The 16,754-nt window shown below is 38.5% G+C and overlaps 1 protein-coding gene across 1 annotated transcript; it reads left to right on the top strand.

Annotated features, from left to right (window-relative positions):
- Window positions 1–3,034: 3,034 nt before the first annotated feature.
- On the top strand, window positions 3,035–14,898 carry LOC122666700 (ran guanine nucleotide release factor-like). Its single transcript, XM_043862747.1, has 7 exons — window positions 3,035–3,144; window positions 3,252–3,287; window positions 3,405–3,542; window positions 8,405–8,491; window positions 10,485–10,532; window positions 10,625–10,701; window positions 14,498–14,898. Exons 1-7 carry the CDS (start codon window positions 3,070–3,072, stop codon window positions 14,643–14,645), a joined length of 609 nt encoding a protein of 202 aa, XP_043718682.1. The 5' UTR covers window positions 3,035–3,069; the 3' UTR covers window positions 14,646–14,898.
- Window positions 14,899–16,754: the final 1,856 nt, after the last annotated feature.

Raw genomic sequence — 16,754 nt, 5'->3', positions numbered from 1 at the left:
CCAACCACTGAGTTGAGATAATTTTCTGGGTATTTTGGGATTTGCTGATACTGAGAATCTCATATTTTCTGTGATTGTCTAACCCATATCTAAAAGTTTTCAAATTAATTCTCATCCAACCATTGTATTGATATAATATTTTGAGTATTACTTAAGCTCCCTAAGATTGGTACTAGATTGTGATTTCCCTTTAATCCCGATCTACAAGTTGAGATTAATTTAAGTCATCTTATTTCGTTAGTTTTTTCCCAATCCCATCATCCCTCTCATGGCAGTGGCAGTTCTTCTTGCACTCGAGGTGTTCTATGCTTGGGTGTTCTCTCTGTTAGTTACTTTGTTAATGTTGGTACTTCTTTTTTTCCGAAGTTCAACCTATATTTTTATTGCATGAAAATGGTTTTGAAGGGGAAGATCGCTATTATTCTGTATTACTTTGGCAAGTTTCCTTCCTTTTCTCGTAAATTTTGTAATCTCACCTTATCTTGGAAGAGAAGGGTAATCAAACAGTTTTACAGATCGATTCAGAAGGATTCCATCTGACAGACTTAGGGTAACCAAACAGTTTTTGTTTTCAACTACGAATCCACATGAACCAGATTTATATGAAACAGATTCAAAATCATAATCTGACTTGTTAGAAACCTTCAACCAAACACAATCTCTTGTTTACAAATCCTATATGGGTTATTGTGACTCGCATGCAAACCCATACCCAAGCAGAGATAAAGATAATGGAAGCTAAAGGGAGGCTATTTTACGAATCCTATTTTATTTTCTTTTTTATAATGATTTGTAATAAATCCCTAGTTATTGTTATCTAGCTTTTTGGAAAATCTTGATTTACCTACAATTGACATTCGAGAGTTCTAATCAACCCTATTCCTCTAATCTAAATGAATCAACTTAAAACCTTGCAAAACAGATTTGATTTCAGTTATTTTCGAAAGTCGCATGTTGTAGTCAAGCTCATTTTATCCGTAAATGGTTTTTCATTGATCTAATGTTGTATCGTATGAATATGATTCTAGTTTATGATTCGATTAGGTTTTAGAAGAAGAAAAAGAGTGAGACAGAAGTGGTAGTGAGGGAGATGGGAGAGATAGTGCGGGCATGGATAGTTTTCTTTAACAAGGTTCTTCAAGAATCAAAATAAGGGAAAACAATGGAAGAAGAGGTTTATTTTAGAAGAGCAATTTGGTCAATATATGATACATCTTAACATTTTTAGCCCCGGATTAACAGAGTGGTTTTACTTATTGATTATTCTGGAAAGCTGAGGTGTATGCATAAATATAAAAAAAGAGACTGTTTTCTGTGCTGGGGTGCAGGCTGCGCCCAGACGCATGGGGGTTGACAGAATGACCATCCTGCACCCCCTGAATGGCAGGCCCATGTGTTTGGACGTAGCCTACGCTGCGGCACAGAGAACATAAGCCCATATAAAAAAGTCACGGGTGGTTTTGTAATTTTAACACCCACCCAAATAAAAACCCCTAAAAACCCACCACAGTCGTTATTTTCAGTCATTTACCCTTCTATCTTCTTTTTTTTTTTTTTTTTTTTTTTTTTTGGGTAAATCAACCCTTCTATCTTCTACAGACTCAGAGCATAGAGCTCGACTGCTCGAGTTCAATGGCCAATAGCGGAGCCGCCTTCCGCCGTCGCCCATTCCCTTCGGACGACAATTCAGGCTCGAAGCACCGGTGCCGGAGAATGTAAATTCCCTTCTATCTTTTTTTTTGGTAAATCAACCCTATCTTCTACAGACTCAGAGCTCAACTTCAACGGCCAATAGCGGAACCGCCTACCGCCGTCAACCATTCCCTTCGGATGACAATTCAGGCTTGATGCACCGGTACCGGAGAATGTAAATTCCCTTCCCCTCTCTTTCTTTGCTTCCCCCCGTCTTCGTTTCCTCAACATTTTTTAGAAATTAGGGTTGAAACTCTGGTCTCAAGTTAAAGGGTGCAATTGTAGAATTGGAAGGGGAGTGAGACGGAGAGTAGACAGTAATAAATGAGATTATTGATATCTAAATCGCTAGATCATATCATTACGCCTAAATACCAAATTAGAAATCCTAGAGAAATTTCAGGGAAAGCCCTATCCTTCATGTTGGAGAGAAGAATAGGGGAATCGAGTACAGTAGAAGGGCTCAAGCCAGGAGGGATCGTCAGTCATGGCGACCGCGAGATGGGAAGTCTGGCAGGTAACATCAATTTATACTTAGCAGCGTTTGATTCGGCCGCTGCAAAAGTCCTACAAACCAAGCCATTGATCAAGAACAGAATAACGGGCCGAGACTAGTAGGGAAAAAAGGCTATATGTGAATCGGAAGGATGGATCTTGTCATATTTATGTTTCTGAGGGCATCATTGGTACTTTCGATTCGGGAGTTTTGTCCAACGCCTGTAATTCGCGGAAAATTATAATGCCCTCTTATTCTCCCCACGTGGTAACCACCACCTGCGCTACTTATCAATTTTTGTAATGGTGTCGTGCAGCGTTCTTATTAAGCTACGCGTGCACTTCAATCGCTTGAAAACGCAAAACACCGAGCATTCAAGTGCACAGAACGTAGGCCAGAGACTTCTTCGTTAGTCAAGTGAGTCAAGTGATTGCCACCCAGCGACGTCCAAAGATTTCCCTTCCCTGCTTTGTCCTGTAAGTTCTTTTTGTTTCTTTTATTATCTCATATCTTGATTCGATAACGATGCTGGACTTGCGCTTTGATCAGTTAGTACTCCCTCTTTCTTTTTGGGTTCATTATTATAATTTTCGATGCTTGATTATGGATTTTCGTTAGTTGATTCTATACACAGGTTAATTTCAGTCTATATTGTTTGTGGTTCATGCTCGATATTTATTGGGTTTTTTACTTGCATTTAAGGGTAGAATAAACTAATATTGTGTGTCAATTTTAGTGTTGTTTGGAAATCAAACAGCTGAGATAGAGAGTGGAAATACTATGAATTGCTAGGCTGTTCACTTGCAATGCTCTATATATTTGCTTGTCTAACTTGACATTTGTCTCTGCTTTGTTGGGATGGAAAGAGGAGTAGCTCTATCATGCCTGGGGACGACTATGTTGAGCGCCCTTTGTTTGGTGGGGCGATATCTAGTGCATTTCCTCTTAGATTCCAGGTCAGGCGTTGTTCTCTTTACGTAAACCTATACGGGCCACCAAATGTGTTCTAAATTGCTATTCAGATTTTGGAAAGTTGTGAGCTGATTTTGGTTTGGATTTGTAGGATGTGAGCAATATTCGTGAAGTTCCTGATCATCAGGTTTGTTTACAATAATTTGTGAGCTTTACAGGGGCAGTTTATGTTTGTCTAACTATAGCTGTTTGGTTCTAATGCTTTTAAATTGGGATTGGTGAAATATATTTTTCTTGGTTAAAGGAGGTTTTTGTAGATCCTGCTCGTGACGAGAGCATGATATTTGAGCTTCTAGATTTCAAGCATGATGTGCAAGATAATAGAAGCGCTGCCTGGTTTCTTCAAGACCTTGCCACTGAACAAGATGCGGAAGGAAGCATGGTAAGTCTTATACCTGTCTTTTGATTGCATAAAAGGATGTAGACAGTCAATTAGCTCAACCTTGTCGTTCTCTCAGAAGATGTTACGGTTTATCTCCATTTTTTGAATAATCAGACCAATCATGTGTGAAAGATGTTTTACATGCATATAATGCACAACTCTATCTGACCATAAAGGTTATACTAGTCTTGCATTGCTTAAATCTGCAAGGGGAGTGCTAGAACCATGCATTATGGGGTGACTTGCGATTGGATCCAAGTGATGCAGGGGGGAGCCCGCACCATTCAGGGGTGACTCCCACTATGTAGGTGGGATCCCAGCTATGTGTGCCATCAGTTGCATGCGGTGGTAGCAAATTTGAACCCATGAATTCATTGAATCAGTAACCAAAATTTATTTTAGGAGGGTTGTGAAGGGGGGATTTAATAATGGCAATTTTCTCTTTTTGGAGGTTTTTGCCTCAATGTTTATAGGACGGCCTTAAGTTGGGTTTTTTCATGTCACCTTGCCATTCCCTCATTTAGAGGACCATTTTCAGTCTTGTCAGAGACAGGTCTGTGTGAATTTCAGTCTTTTAAGGATTGAGCTTTTATTTGGTTTAGGAATTTGAGTTTAGTGTTGCATTTGAATAGTCCACCTACATTGAGGTTTGTTACTATTTCCAGGTTGTTAGCTAAAACATTAAGTTTACTTCATACTTATTACATTTTTTGTTGTTATTAGTTGGATAAAGCACAGTTGGTCAACTCTAGTCATTAAATTGTTTAGAATACTGCTGTCTTCCGTCCTGTAACATATATTTTTCTTTTATAAGCTTGATCACTGCAAAGCTTTATGGAGCATGCATGTACAATTCCTGGAAATGGCTCTTGAGTTAGGAAATCTGGAATGAGCACTAGATGTGCCTTTCATTTAACGCTGAAAGAAACAAGGAGGAAGCTAACAGGGAGGAAGAAGATGCCCTCAGAGAATATTTTGTCTGCCGGTGAATTGCATTGAAGTTAGAGGCAACAGATTCAGTGTTTTGTTTGGGCTCTTGCTTTTGGAGACTAGACTATGAAGACTTTAGTGACAGTGCCAATTTTTTTTAGATAGGCAACATAATTTTATCTATAAATAGAATTCTAAAATACAAATTACAATAGCACAACCATCCTAAGGGCAAAGTGGCAGGGCCTAATATTTAGGGGGTCTTTTACTTGGCTATTGTGGCACTGTCTAGTACCACAAAAGATACTAGTGATGATGTGATTGACCCTTTGGTGAGCCCATCCTAATGACTTGCTAGAAACAAAGCTAGGCATCCCTTGATTAAATATAGAAGGCAAAAGAAGGATTCTGTAATTGCTTCGTTTGCTCCCTGGAGTAGAAACTACTAAAAAAAAATAAAGGTCCCTCCGACCAAAATCTCAGCAGACTTTTTCACAGGGCATGATCATTCAAGCCACCCACAATAGAAGTTGGGGAGCTTAATGTGGTTAAAGGGCATACCCAGTGCACAAGGCTCCTGTCAGTGCGGGGTCTAGGGAGGGTCATAATGTATGCAGCCTTACCCCCGCTTCATGGAGAGGCTGTCTCTGACTTGAACCCACGACCACTAGGTTGCAATGGAGCAACTTTACTGTTGCGCCTTAATGTGATTCTGATATACAAAACCAGTACCAACAGAACAGGATGACAAAAATAGAGAGATTCCAGAATTTAGGAGAAAAATAACCAAGCAAATCAAGAAGTCAGAAGGCTGGATGGTGGAGTTCAGATCTGCTACCCACATGGGGACGGGAGGGGTCAGATATGTCCCCACCCTCCCCATGTGGGTAGCTGATCCGGATTCTGGATGGTGTTGGAGTGGTCCTCTTTAGGATTAGGATAAGTGTTGAAAGATCAGTAAGATCCAAGTGTCGGATCTGCTGAATCAGACAATTCCTAGTTGGAGTAGGAAACCTCAAGTTTGACTAATCTACTGATCTTTTCAACAATCAGGTTTCAGGTTCGTATATCAGAACTATCAATTATGTTATCACCACTGAAACCAGACTAACAGAAAATCACTGTTTCTTGAATATCCATCCAAAATAGCAAGTATAGACTCCAACTTAGATTAGGATTATAGCATTCAATGAGCAAAATCAGAACTTGATAACAGGAATGTGTTTAGTGTACTGACCGAATGAGATTTGTGACATCAGAATGCAAAATCAGACCTTTGTAGAATCTGTTACCAAAAATCCCAAAGAGAATAGGAGAGATATGTCGTGTGCTAGTTTTGTTGCAGGATCTAGCAGCACAACTGCTGTAATTTGGATGGAGTTGATAAGAAGAGGATAGAAGAATGAAAGAGCTGCAACCTGGGTACCTTCTGCAAGGTCTGATTGGTTTCACCACCAATTGACACCTTGAATCACCATTAGGCAGGTCACTGCTGCACCACAGTCAAGAGAACATAAATCTGTATACTTCACCACCCTGTCTTTTATTTATAAAGCAACTGAAAAACAAATTGTAGACAAACTAGTGAACCTCCGTACAAGTAGTCCCATCCTTTTTAAACTCTAAAAGAAGATAAGATAGCAACTTAAATTGAACTAATGAAGCACCAGTTCAAGAACCGAACCTAACTAACTTAAAACCAGAACTGGACGACGTTAGGCCTGGTTCTTCCTGGACTTCTTACGCTTGTAGGTCTTCAGGTCTGCATTAGGAGAATTTAGGTTTGTTCTCCCCAAGTGGGGAAAAGAATGGCAAAAAATTTATTGTCGTTTGCAGAAATTAGGTATATGTGTGGGCTGGAAGCTAATAAAAAATATCCATAGTTTAAAACTGGGTGCAATTTCGCCAAAATTTTGAAATTCGGTGATTTCGACCTGCTCAAAATGAAACTATATACGAAATATAGGACATGCATGGTCTCGACCGAAATTTTGGCGTGATTTTGGTACTCTTTGTACCATCTCGCTGAAATGATACAAAGCCTTATATAAAAAGGCACTGTCTCGCGAGTTCACTTCGAAACTTTGATAGAGACTATACTGTTTTGTTTGTTTCGACATGGAGAACGGGAAAATTGCTTGAATCTTGCTTTTTTGCCACATCACCACTCCATACTACTGGAATACACTGCTGGGGGTTGCCACATCACTACAAAGAGATCAATTGTTGCTTACTTGGGAGACCCAGTTTGATCATGCCACATAGGATACGGACCATGGCGCACGTCCAACCACTTGTGTAGGCTACACAAGAGGGCATTGTCGTGGGTTTGGAGCAGTGAGCAGGCTGACTGTATGGACATTGATAGCTTGTCTATCACTTTGGGAGGGATGGGTATGGGCGTTGGGGAGCGTGCATCTTCTTCATCCATTCCCAATTTTGAGTATGATGCCCACTCACAGTCGCAAGGACATATTGGATCGTCCTTTGTCGACAACTTGTTCTCTTACCCAGCCCACCAGCCGTACATGCATCCATTCCCATCTTATAAATGTGGCTCAATGATTGGTTCTTCAAATTACGGTGACTTATACCCTAGGATAGGTTACTTGCAATATGTAAATGAAACCATTCACAGGCAGCTGTGGAGGACTACTTTCGTTTATTCTCTTACACTATCTCGTGGCATGCATATGTTATGTAGACAGAGGACAATGCACGTCGGCTCCATCGGACCATTAGTGGACTCAATCCAGCATGTCATAGTTCATATCAGTAGACAAGTCACAGAGTCACAATATTCTATTTTTGGGACATGGAAGACTAGGGTGTCTATGACATATGTACTGTTCACTCTACTTGGGTGCCTATGTTATATGTATTGTTCACTGTATTTTGTAGTTTCTAATTTACGTCGTTAACTATTTCTTAAATAATAATTCAGTATTATGTGGCTTCATCCATTATTTCATAATTTACTTGTTTTACTTGCCAGTTATGTCTCATAGCACTCAAACAATGTGTAGAATAGACAATATTTCATAGGTGTTCGACGTTTACTGCCAACCAAGGTCGCAAATTGTTTTTTTTTTTAAAACAATTTGTAGATTTAAATATGTTTATTAAGTCTAAAACAACCTTCCCCTAAAGTTTTGGAGCCAACTGTGGCCATTTGCCCACTGGAACATCAAAACGAAACCAAAAAAAAAAGAGGCAATGTTTTTGAAGTTTCAGTGGTTTCAATTTGGTCGAAACACCAAAACGAGTTGGGTTTCAATTCAGTGATTGCCCAAATTACCTTTATCTGCTTCCTCTTTGCTCCTAATCTCCCCCTCCCTCACATTTGTTTGTTTCCATCTGATGTTTTTTGGGGTTGGTAAATGGCATGATAGAGGGTGGAACTGTGGAAATGGGTTCTTGTGTATGATAGTGCTTTGGTTGTGGCATGGTTGTGGATGCATTGTTACTGGAAAGTTGAAGGGTTGGGTTTCTTATTTGTTGTTTGTATTTCCTTTGCTCATTTTCACTGTTTTCTTTGATGGTACTGTATCAGATTCCCTTGTCCTCTCGTCTGCCTGTATCTTATATTTTGGTGTATATTGGTAATATTCTGGAAGCCTGGAAGTAATAGAATTTTTTTTTTCTTTCTGATTGAAAAAAGAAGTAAGGCCTGCCACCTTGTAGTCCTCTAGCATGTAGTTTGATTATTATTGGTAATATTTGTATGTAGAATGAGTATATGGGTTCATTTTTTTTGTGCCTAGAATGAGTACCAAATTTTACTGGATTGTTTATTTTCTTGCTATTTGATTACTTTCAAAGAAGGGGTGATGTGGTGCAGAAAATTTTTATATCTAAGTTTGTTTTCTTTTAGCATTAGGATTATTCGAATTGTGTTAGTCTTATAATTTAAATACTGTAATTTCTGCCAGGTGATTGAGCAATCAGGAGTTGTTGAAGTTCATGGATTGCGTTACAGAAATATGCCTGCAATCGTTACTACTGCAGTTGGTCAAATGGTAAATTTTTGGCTCTATATCAAATTTCTTGCATCTGAAGTCACTTCTGACTATTTTTTTCCCTTCATCCTGTGTTTTCTATATTGTCTAATTTAATTCCTCAAAGAACAGTTTGATGGTTCCATGTGATTCACTATTATTTGCGACTACTTTGTGCATGGAAAGATATGCATTGCTAAGTGCATACAAAGAGAACAATGATTTAAGTCTCTTTGTACAAGAGCAAGAACCATGGGATAAGTCTCTTTGTAGAAGAGCTAAATTTGAGTTTGGTAAGAATATGAACAATGGGGAACAAACCCCAAGCAAAGGTGATGGGTATATTAGACAAAACTAGGCGGTTCTGTTTCAGATATATGAGGCTAATGAAATTGAAGGAACTAGCAACTAAACCCATACTCTACAAGATGGCAACGATGCGTTTTATGTATTTATGGTGCAGTGAAGATCAAACTTGGGGTATCATTGATATTGTTTTAGCCTTGGAAAGGTTTGTTAAAGTGCTGAACACATCAACAAGGTTCATTAACCCTAAAAATGACCAAATTGTCCTAGCATATCTTTGATACGATGGAGATCAAAATTGACATGTTCACGATCATGTTGGCCCAAGCAGGGTTGCTGTACTAGATTGCATAGGGGGATGGGTTTCCATTGAGCTAAGAACATTATAAACTGGCCTTGGCATTGACCACAGAATGAAGGTCAAAATCACATATAATCAAGTTGTCTGGTCTTCAAGGATTTCTCAACATGCTAAATGTGTCAGTGGGATCTATTATTCTTTTTAATGACAATATGGCTTGACAAATTGATGTATAGGTTTATCATGGACTATTTAGATGTTCAATAAAGGAAATCTCAAAACCAGAAAGTAATTTATTTTGCTTTATGTTTTTCTTCGTTGTGTCTATCCTGTTAAAAAATGTAGTATGTCTATGGTCCTATTATTTATGCGTAGAATGAATGTATATATAAAAAATAATATTATGTCTGGAATGAACTTTGTGTTCCAGACTTGTGCAACAACACGATAAATACACACCAAGCATTAAGAAGATATTTCCTTCACCATCATCTCTTCTTCTCTGTCTTTAACCTTCTATGCTCTTCTCTCTTCTTGTTCTGGTACAATTTTTAACTTCCAACTTGGTATCAGATCGTACTTTGTTGGTTTGAGAGTCATGTTACTTTCTTGTCCTCTTTTTTCCCTGTCTTTGGAACCCTAAGTTACAAAGGGGTTCCAAGGAAGGGACTTTATGTGAAATGTTTGAAGAAATCTTGCAAGGAGCATGAATAAATACCATGGAGACACCATCACACCAAGAGAAGATCCCCTTTGAAGGAATAGGCACTTGGAGCTCAAATCAAGCAAAACCAATCAAGTCCTAAGTTAATGCCAACTTTTTGGTGCTCTCTCTGTACAACAACAACAACAACAAACTCAGCCTTATCCCAACTTAATGGGGTCGGCTACATGGATCCAATCGAACAAAGTAGGTAAAAAATGCGAAGTGAAAGAAAAGAATGGGAAAATGATATGAGACGTGAAAAAAGAAAAATGCAAATGAACAAAGGAAAATATAAGAAAAGTGAAAGAAGAAAAATGCACAGCTCAACAAGTCAGGATTATCTCAGTTAAATAGGTCTGCTACATGAATCCTTGCCCTCCAATAGGCTCTATCCGAGGTCATACACGGCACAAGACCTAGACTATGCATGTCCTTTCTCACAACTTCTCCTATGGTCATTTTAGGCCTGCCTCTCCCTCTTTTAGCTCCATCAATCGGAATCATATCACTCCTTACTGGGGTGTTCCTAGGCCTCTGTTCAACATGACCAAACCACCTCAGACGACTCTCTCTGATGAACTCCCAAGTCATTGTATGCATTAGTTAGTGTGTGTGTGTGTGATTTCTGACCGATTTCTAAACATTATTCTGTCCAACATGTAATATAACTATCACTAACTTCTATTGTTGCTTGTGCAAAGGCCATTTCGAAAGGACGACAAGGTAGGGAAGCACAAAATATAGTGCGGGTAAGTTTAATTTCCCCCTTTCCCCTTGTTTTCCATTTAATTTCCAAATTGGTTAGCTATTTGCAAGCTGAATTACTGATTGCCTTTTTCAGGTCTATTTAGCGAACTTTCGTCTAAAGGAAGTTGGTACTGATGTGCTAATCACTGCAAATGAGCCAATTGTGATCAAGTAAGTTGGAAGAATGAGTTTAGAAACATAAATCTTTTAATGTTTCATTGAAATGACCTCTAGTGCACTATTTCTGCCCTCCCCCAGGTTCGATTACTACATGTACCAGGATTAAACAACTTATAGTTTGGTAATTTGACCCATGTATCTCTTCCTCAAATCCACCTACTCCCACATGCAAGTATGTAATCGTTATCTTGCTTATTCTGTGATGCTGAGTATTCAAATTTCTTGGATTATGCTGATGTGTTAGATGTTACAAGAGCATTGATGAAGTCAGCTGGCTGACTTGATGATGCCAGCTTTGTATAGCTGACCTTGCTAGCTCTGTTTCTCTTCTTGCATGGACTCTCTCTCTTGCGCGTATGCTAGGAGATGGTGCTGCTCCAGCACTCTTTTGCCTCCACTACATCTGGAGTCTAGCTGGTATTGCTGCACTGTATTTCACCATTTGTCAATCCATCAATGCCCACTCTGTATCAAGGTTCGAAGCTTTGGTTTTGAGCGAGGTTTTATCTGGCTTGAAACCAAAATATTCCGTCACACTGCGATTTCGACCGAAACCTGTTTCGGCTCTAGGTTTGGAGGACCAAAATGGCCAAACTGGTTCCCGAAACTTCTCGATTAAACCCTATTTTAGGCCCTCTAACATAGTCAAACCCTTAGATTGTATAAAAACTCTCTCAAAATGGTAGTTTGGCTTTGGACCCTAGGTTGGTACATACTGTTTACTTTTTCTTATGAATCCTGTTCTACACAAAATTTAGTATTAGGGCTCGATTTAAAATAACTAAATTTGCACTAGAAATGAACAAACTTAAAATTAGAAACCATTCTTGGTGTAGTTGCATTAGACATTAATCCCGTATGGATGCCTATGTGCAAGCTTGGGAGGCTTATAAGGTGCATATAGCTGTCCAATGGGCTGAAATTGACCTTTGGGTACTTATATTATAGGTTGAACCTTTTATTTTTTCGGGTTTCATTGTAATGGGCCTAATTTATTTTTGGCATGTATTTTTTTCTTAATTAAAACTATAATTTTTAATAATAATACTATCTTAAATTACCAAAAAATAATTATGGAATGAGAACATTAATCATCATCTTCAGTTGAAAGCACAACAACAATACTTTAATAAATTTTCTTGATTTTCCAAACTAAAACAGAAAATTTTCCCCATTTTTCTGAATTTGCTAGTAATTTTTCAAAATAATTTCTAAAACCCAAAACTAAAATAATTAAGTAGGACAGAAAAAACGAACTCCTTGAAGCCACAGATCGGTCAACGGTATCTGACATATATAAAATTGATCCCCAACCACTAAGTACTAACCCTTTTTTTTTTTTTTTCTTATTAAAAAATCTGTTGTATAAAAATCAAAATTTTCCAAAAAAAATAAAAAATATTTAAAAAAAAGAAAATTAAATCCGACTCCATGAAGTCGTAGGTCGGCCTACGGTATCTAACATATAAGAAATTAAAAGGCCAACCACTAAGTACTTACCCTATGTTTTTGCAAAGAATCATTTTTGGGTAAAGTGATAATACCATCAACTTTGAATGTTGCAAAAAATTCTACAAATGCAGTAAATCATTGTTGTTGATGTGTTTCAATATTGTCCAATACCTTTTTCCACAAAGATATGGGAGTTGATTTTGCAAAAAATCACAAAAACTGAGGTTTTCTAGGAATTTTAGGCCTTTGGAGTTGCAATTGTTGGAACGCTCAAAATGGGTTGAAATTTGATACTACATTTTATAACATGGGTTTGTTTGTATGTTTCGACCGAAACTATACCGAAACCCAACAGTATGTCAATATTTTGCAGAGCCTGTGAAAAAACATTGCATGACCACCTACGTAGCTCACATTGTTTTGTTTCGATCTTTGTGGAAACCAAAAAAATTCAAGAAATTTTGGCAAAACTGCATGAAATTTTGAACATTGCTATGTATTATGATCACAAAAAAATGTTGATACTGTACCTTAAAAGGGTTATTTCTTCCTTTTCCATTTTTTGAGGGGTTTTGAAAGGTATGGGTTTTGGTGTACTAATAGTTGATGCCTCCTTTTCTATGTATTAGTGCACCCAAATTCATGATGTTTATCTGTGAGTGAAAGAGATGCTCGACAAGGAGTTCATTTCCTGTATTAGGAGAATTTCAAGAGATCATCTGATCATGATTTGGACGAAAATGCAAGCTCAGTGGCATGCTTTGTAAATAGTTTGTAAAGGGATTTAAAATATGCTTATTTAAATAGAAAAATAGTGGGCGAGCCTTGATGCAATGGTTAAGTTGTGCTATTGCATTGTGGGTTCAAAACTTGAAAACAGCCTCTCCTGCGAAGTAGGGGGTAAGGCTGTGCGTACATTGGCCGCTCCTCGACCGTACATTAGTTGGAGCGTCATGCACTGGGTTGCTCTTTTTTTTACTAGTAATTATATCTTCTAAGGTTTTGGAAATTGGTTTATTTCCAATCGGTGGTTAAGATTTTTTTCTATGTGATGTTCTGACTTTTGATGGACTAGGGTGGTATTACAGTAATTTTTTTCATGCCCTTAGGTCCATTATGAGTTATTGTATAGTGGAGGGATTAAATCGAAATAAAACTATTGACTTGGGGGCTTAATTGCTATACCTAATTTTAGGTGTTCTTGTCAGTAGATATCTTTAAAAAATAAAATTGTATTTGTATAAGGAAACCTAGGTAGGATCGCCCAATGAGATCTCACCACTTGACTTTCTTAGCAAACAGGTTTTTAGAGAGAGAGAGGTACCCTGTGCATAGAACTCTCCCTCCACTCTCCCTGCGTTTTGCTCTCTCTCTCTCTCTTTCTATCTCCTGTTCTCTAGCATTTGGTTCTAGGGTTTCGAACCCCAAGTGAGGTTTCCCTGTTGATGTGCCTATGCAAGAGTTGATCGTGAGTATCTGTCTTTTTCCCTGTGGTTGTTGGATTGCTCAAGTGCTGATTTCCCTTGGAGAATCTGCATTTGTGGATTATCAGGTAACCTGAAGCCCTTTGATATGTTAGATCAAATATCCTAATGCTACTTTGGGTTCTATTATTGGATTAAAATTCTTTTAGAAGTTGCATATTTAACAACATAGCTGGCTTTGTTTCATGGTTTGCCTGAAACCACCAAGTGGTCCACCTAGTCTTTACTCGAGTTGGAGTTTGATGGCCAGTTGGCCACCCTATCTGGGAGGGGTCGATTCTTGGAAAAAGCATCCAGCCATTTGTATTTAAAGCATTAATTTGATGCTGAATTTGGTGGAGTACTCAACCCAGTTGCTTTTACTTATCTTGAGGTTAGGCTTTTAAATTACCCATTGTCAGTAGCAACATTGTGATGAAGTGGTCGCGGGTTTGAGTCTGGAAACAGATTCTCTGCGAAAGCAGGAGTAAGACTGTGTGCATTATGACCCTCCCCAGACCCCACAGTGGTGGAGCCTTGTGCACTGGGTACACCTTTTTTTGTCAGTACCAACATTTTTGCTTAGTATTAACACCTAAAACCATGCAGGCTCTATGGAGCAATATGGTACTTGTATGCACGTATGTCATGTGAATGAGCTGCTCTCATTTTTGTATTTAAGTGTAACCAAGGGGATGTTTATTTCTGTAATTTGGCCATTCTTTATAGGCGTTCAATATGTGGATTTCTTGGCAAGGGAATGAGTTAGACATTGTGATGGGAGTATATCTTGATTCTTGTGGTTTCATTGGAGATGTTATGACTGGAGAACAGAGTTTAACCATTTCTTTGTTTCTCACTTGTGGTTGCAGCCCGTTGAGTGAAAGTGCTATGACAGTGGGGGCTGGGTTAGCTACTCCTGCCATGCAATCCGGATGCTTACGGATGGCTGAGGTCTTTAAGTCTTCAGTCTCAAGCTTCAAGGTCCATGACTGGAATCTTTTTGGTGCTAGTGCTTGAGAGAGTTTTCAAATGTACATGTACAAGTCCCGAAGCATCGACAGCTGTTTGTCTTCCTCATTGTTGATTCTCATTCTGGAATATAAATGAGGGTGCTAATGAAGTACTGATTGAACATTTATGCATATTAGATGAACCATTCTGATATGCATTGCATGTACTCTGCCCTTTTGCTGGTTCTCATGTATATGTAATATGACGGATCAAGCTGGTGGATGTTTATGGCTGTCTAATCAACTGCCTACTTTCATCATGGTTTTTGTGTCTTTTCATGGACTCGGACCAACAAGCTTGGTTTCTTTCAACCTGGCATGCTGGACTGAAGGAGAATGAAAGATTGGGCTCACATAGAGAGGGGGGCTTTGCAGCAGACATGAGGCTGGAAATTGCGTCACAGATTACCTGGAAAGGAGTGTGGATTCCTGTTATGCAAAATATTCTCCTTTATGTTGCTTCTATCAACATTGTTTCCTCAATCAGGTCTTTCTGATTGGTGCTTGTTCTCTTTTACTATTGTCTCCCTTTTCACCAGAGGAGGAGGCTCTTTTGGCTCGTGTGACTTTTGATGGGCCTGGCGTATATACTGGGATCCCCCGAAGATCAAATAGGACAAGGACCCCCTCGGTACGTCTCGCAGAGCCTCCGTAGGCTTGTGTTATTATTTCTCTCAGGTTAACCCTCGCTAATATGGTTAAGGACTGAGTCCCTTTTTTTAAGGTGTAGCTTTCTTTGCCAGTATTCTTTCATAGGTTTATTTGGCCCTCTTTTATATATTCAATAAAATTGCTCTTTTCAAAAAAAAAAAAAACTAAAAGAAAAAAAAAGAGTATAAACTATAAAATAGATGTTTATGAAATCATATTTTTGACTTAATCATTTTATACTGTTTTATATCTTATACTATGAAAAGTATTATGTGCAACAATAAATCTCAATTTGTTTTGAAGGAAGACATTTATAATCTTTAAATTCCAAGTATTTATTTACACCAAAAAAAAAAAATCCAAGTATTTATTTCTAATATTACTTATAACCTCTTCATTTCTATAATTTATTCTCTATTAAAAATTAAGAACGTTGATTAGAAACTACTTAAAATACAAATATGTTGAAAGCTGCTTTGCAGTAGTTATAATCAATTGCAACGCCATAAAATGTTCTCTAGAGGTGAGCAACCCTTTACAGGAATGAGGAATCTAAAGGTTACTTCTATTATCTGGATGGTTTATGTGACCAATCTCACTTTTTGGAAAGACATGCAGAACCCCCTCCATTATTGAATTTTAATTTTGTAGCCAATTTTGACTCGTGATACACATAAAATCAATCCAACTTCGCTAGCCAAGTAACACCAAGGGATGATCGACACATGGTAGGAATATCTAAACTTAATTTGGATATAATCACGACGTTTCTTTCCTTTTTTTTGGGGGGGGGGGGGGCGGAGAGTAAGAAGAAGACTATTTATTAACACGTGCCCAACACATGGCATCCGAGTTTCAACAATCAACAATCACGGAGAGGAAACAGGCCAAGATGTCCTACACGTTGGTTTCAACAAGCGGCCGTATGAGAGAGGGGCGGGGGTGACAATAAGTTAAATTTGGGGGGGGGGGGGGGCATTTGGTCATTTTGACCCTAATTATAAGAGGAGGGATGACCATTGACCACGCAAGCATGCACGACTGTGCACGAAACTTATCGTGAGAATAGATTTGTAAATGGATGGTACTGTACTTGTAGGCTGTAGGTTCACTGCTCACAGTGTACTAAGGGTGTCAATCGAGTAGTTCAGTTTTCTGGTTTTGGTGTGTTTCAAGGAAACCAAAACTGAACCAATAAGGATTTTTGGTTTGGGTTTGGGTTCGGTTCAGTTCGGTTTGTGATATCAGCTTCAGTTTGGTTTTGTTTAGACTTGAAAATCGGGTATAGACTGATTTTGAGTAGGGATTAGCTAGGGTTTTTAGGGTTTGGGGATCAGTTTCAGTGTTCGATCCTACTAGTTGGGTCAATTGGTGGCCCATCGGTTTAGCCCGAATCGAGCCAAAATCGAATGTTACTCTAACTCATAAACCGAAACCGAACCAATAAGGCTTCGGTTTGATTCAA

This window comes from Telopea speciosissima, chromosome 7 (assembly GCF_018873765.1).
Source record: "Telopea speciosissima isolate NSW1024214 ecotype Mountain lineage chromosome 7, Tspe_v1, whole genome shotgun sequence".
Taxonomy (NCBI): Eukaryota; Viridiplantae; Streptophyta; class Magnoliopsida; order Proteales; family Proteaceae; genus Telopea; species Telopea speciosissima.
This window is presented reverse-complemented; position numbering and strand designations above follow the sequence as displayed.

Coding starts and splice junctions, on each gene's coding strand:
- LOC122666700 (XM_043862747.1), top strand. CDS start 3,070: ATGCCTGGGGACGACTATGTTGAGCGCCCTTTGTTTGGTGGGGCGATA. Junction 3,543..8,404: donor AAGATGCGGAAGGAAGCATG/GTAAGTCTTATA, acceptor AATTTCTGCCAG/GTGATTGAGCAATCAGGAGT. Junction 8,492..10,484: donor CTACTGCAGTTGGTCAAATG/GTAAATTTTTGG, acceptor GCTTGTGCAAAG/GCCATTTCGAAAGGACGACA.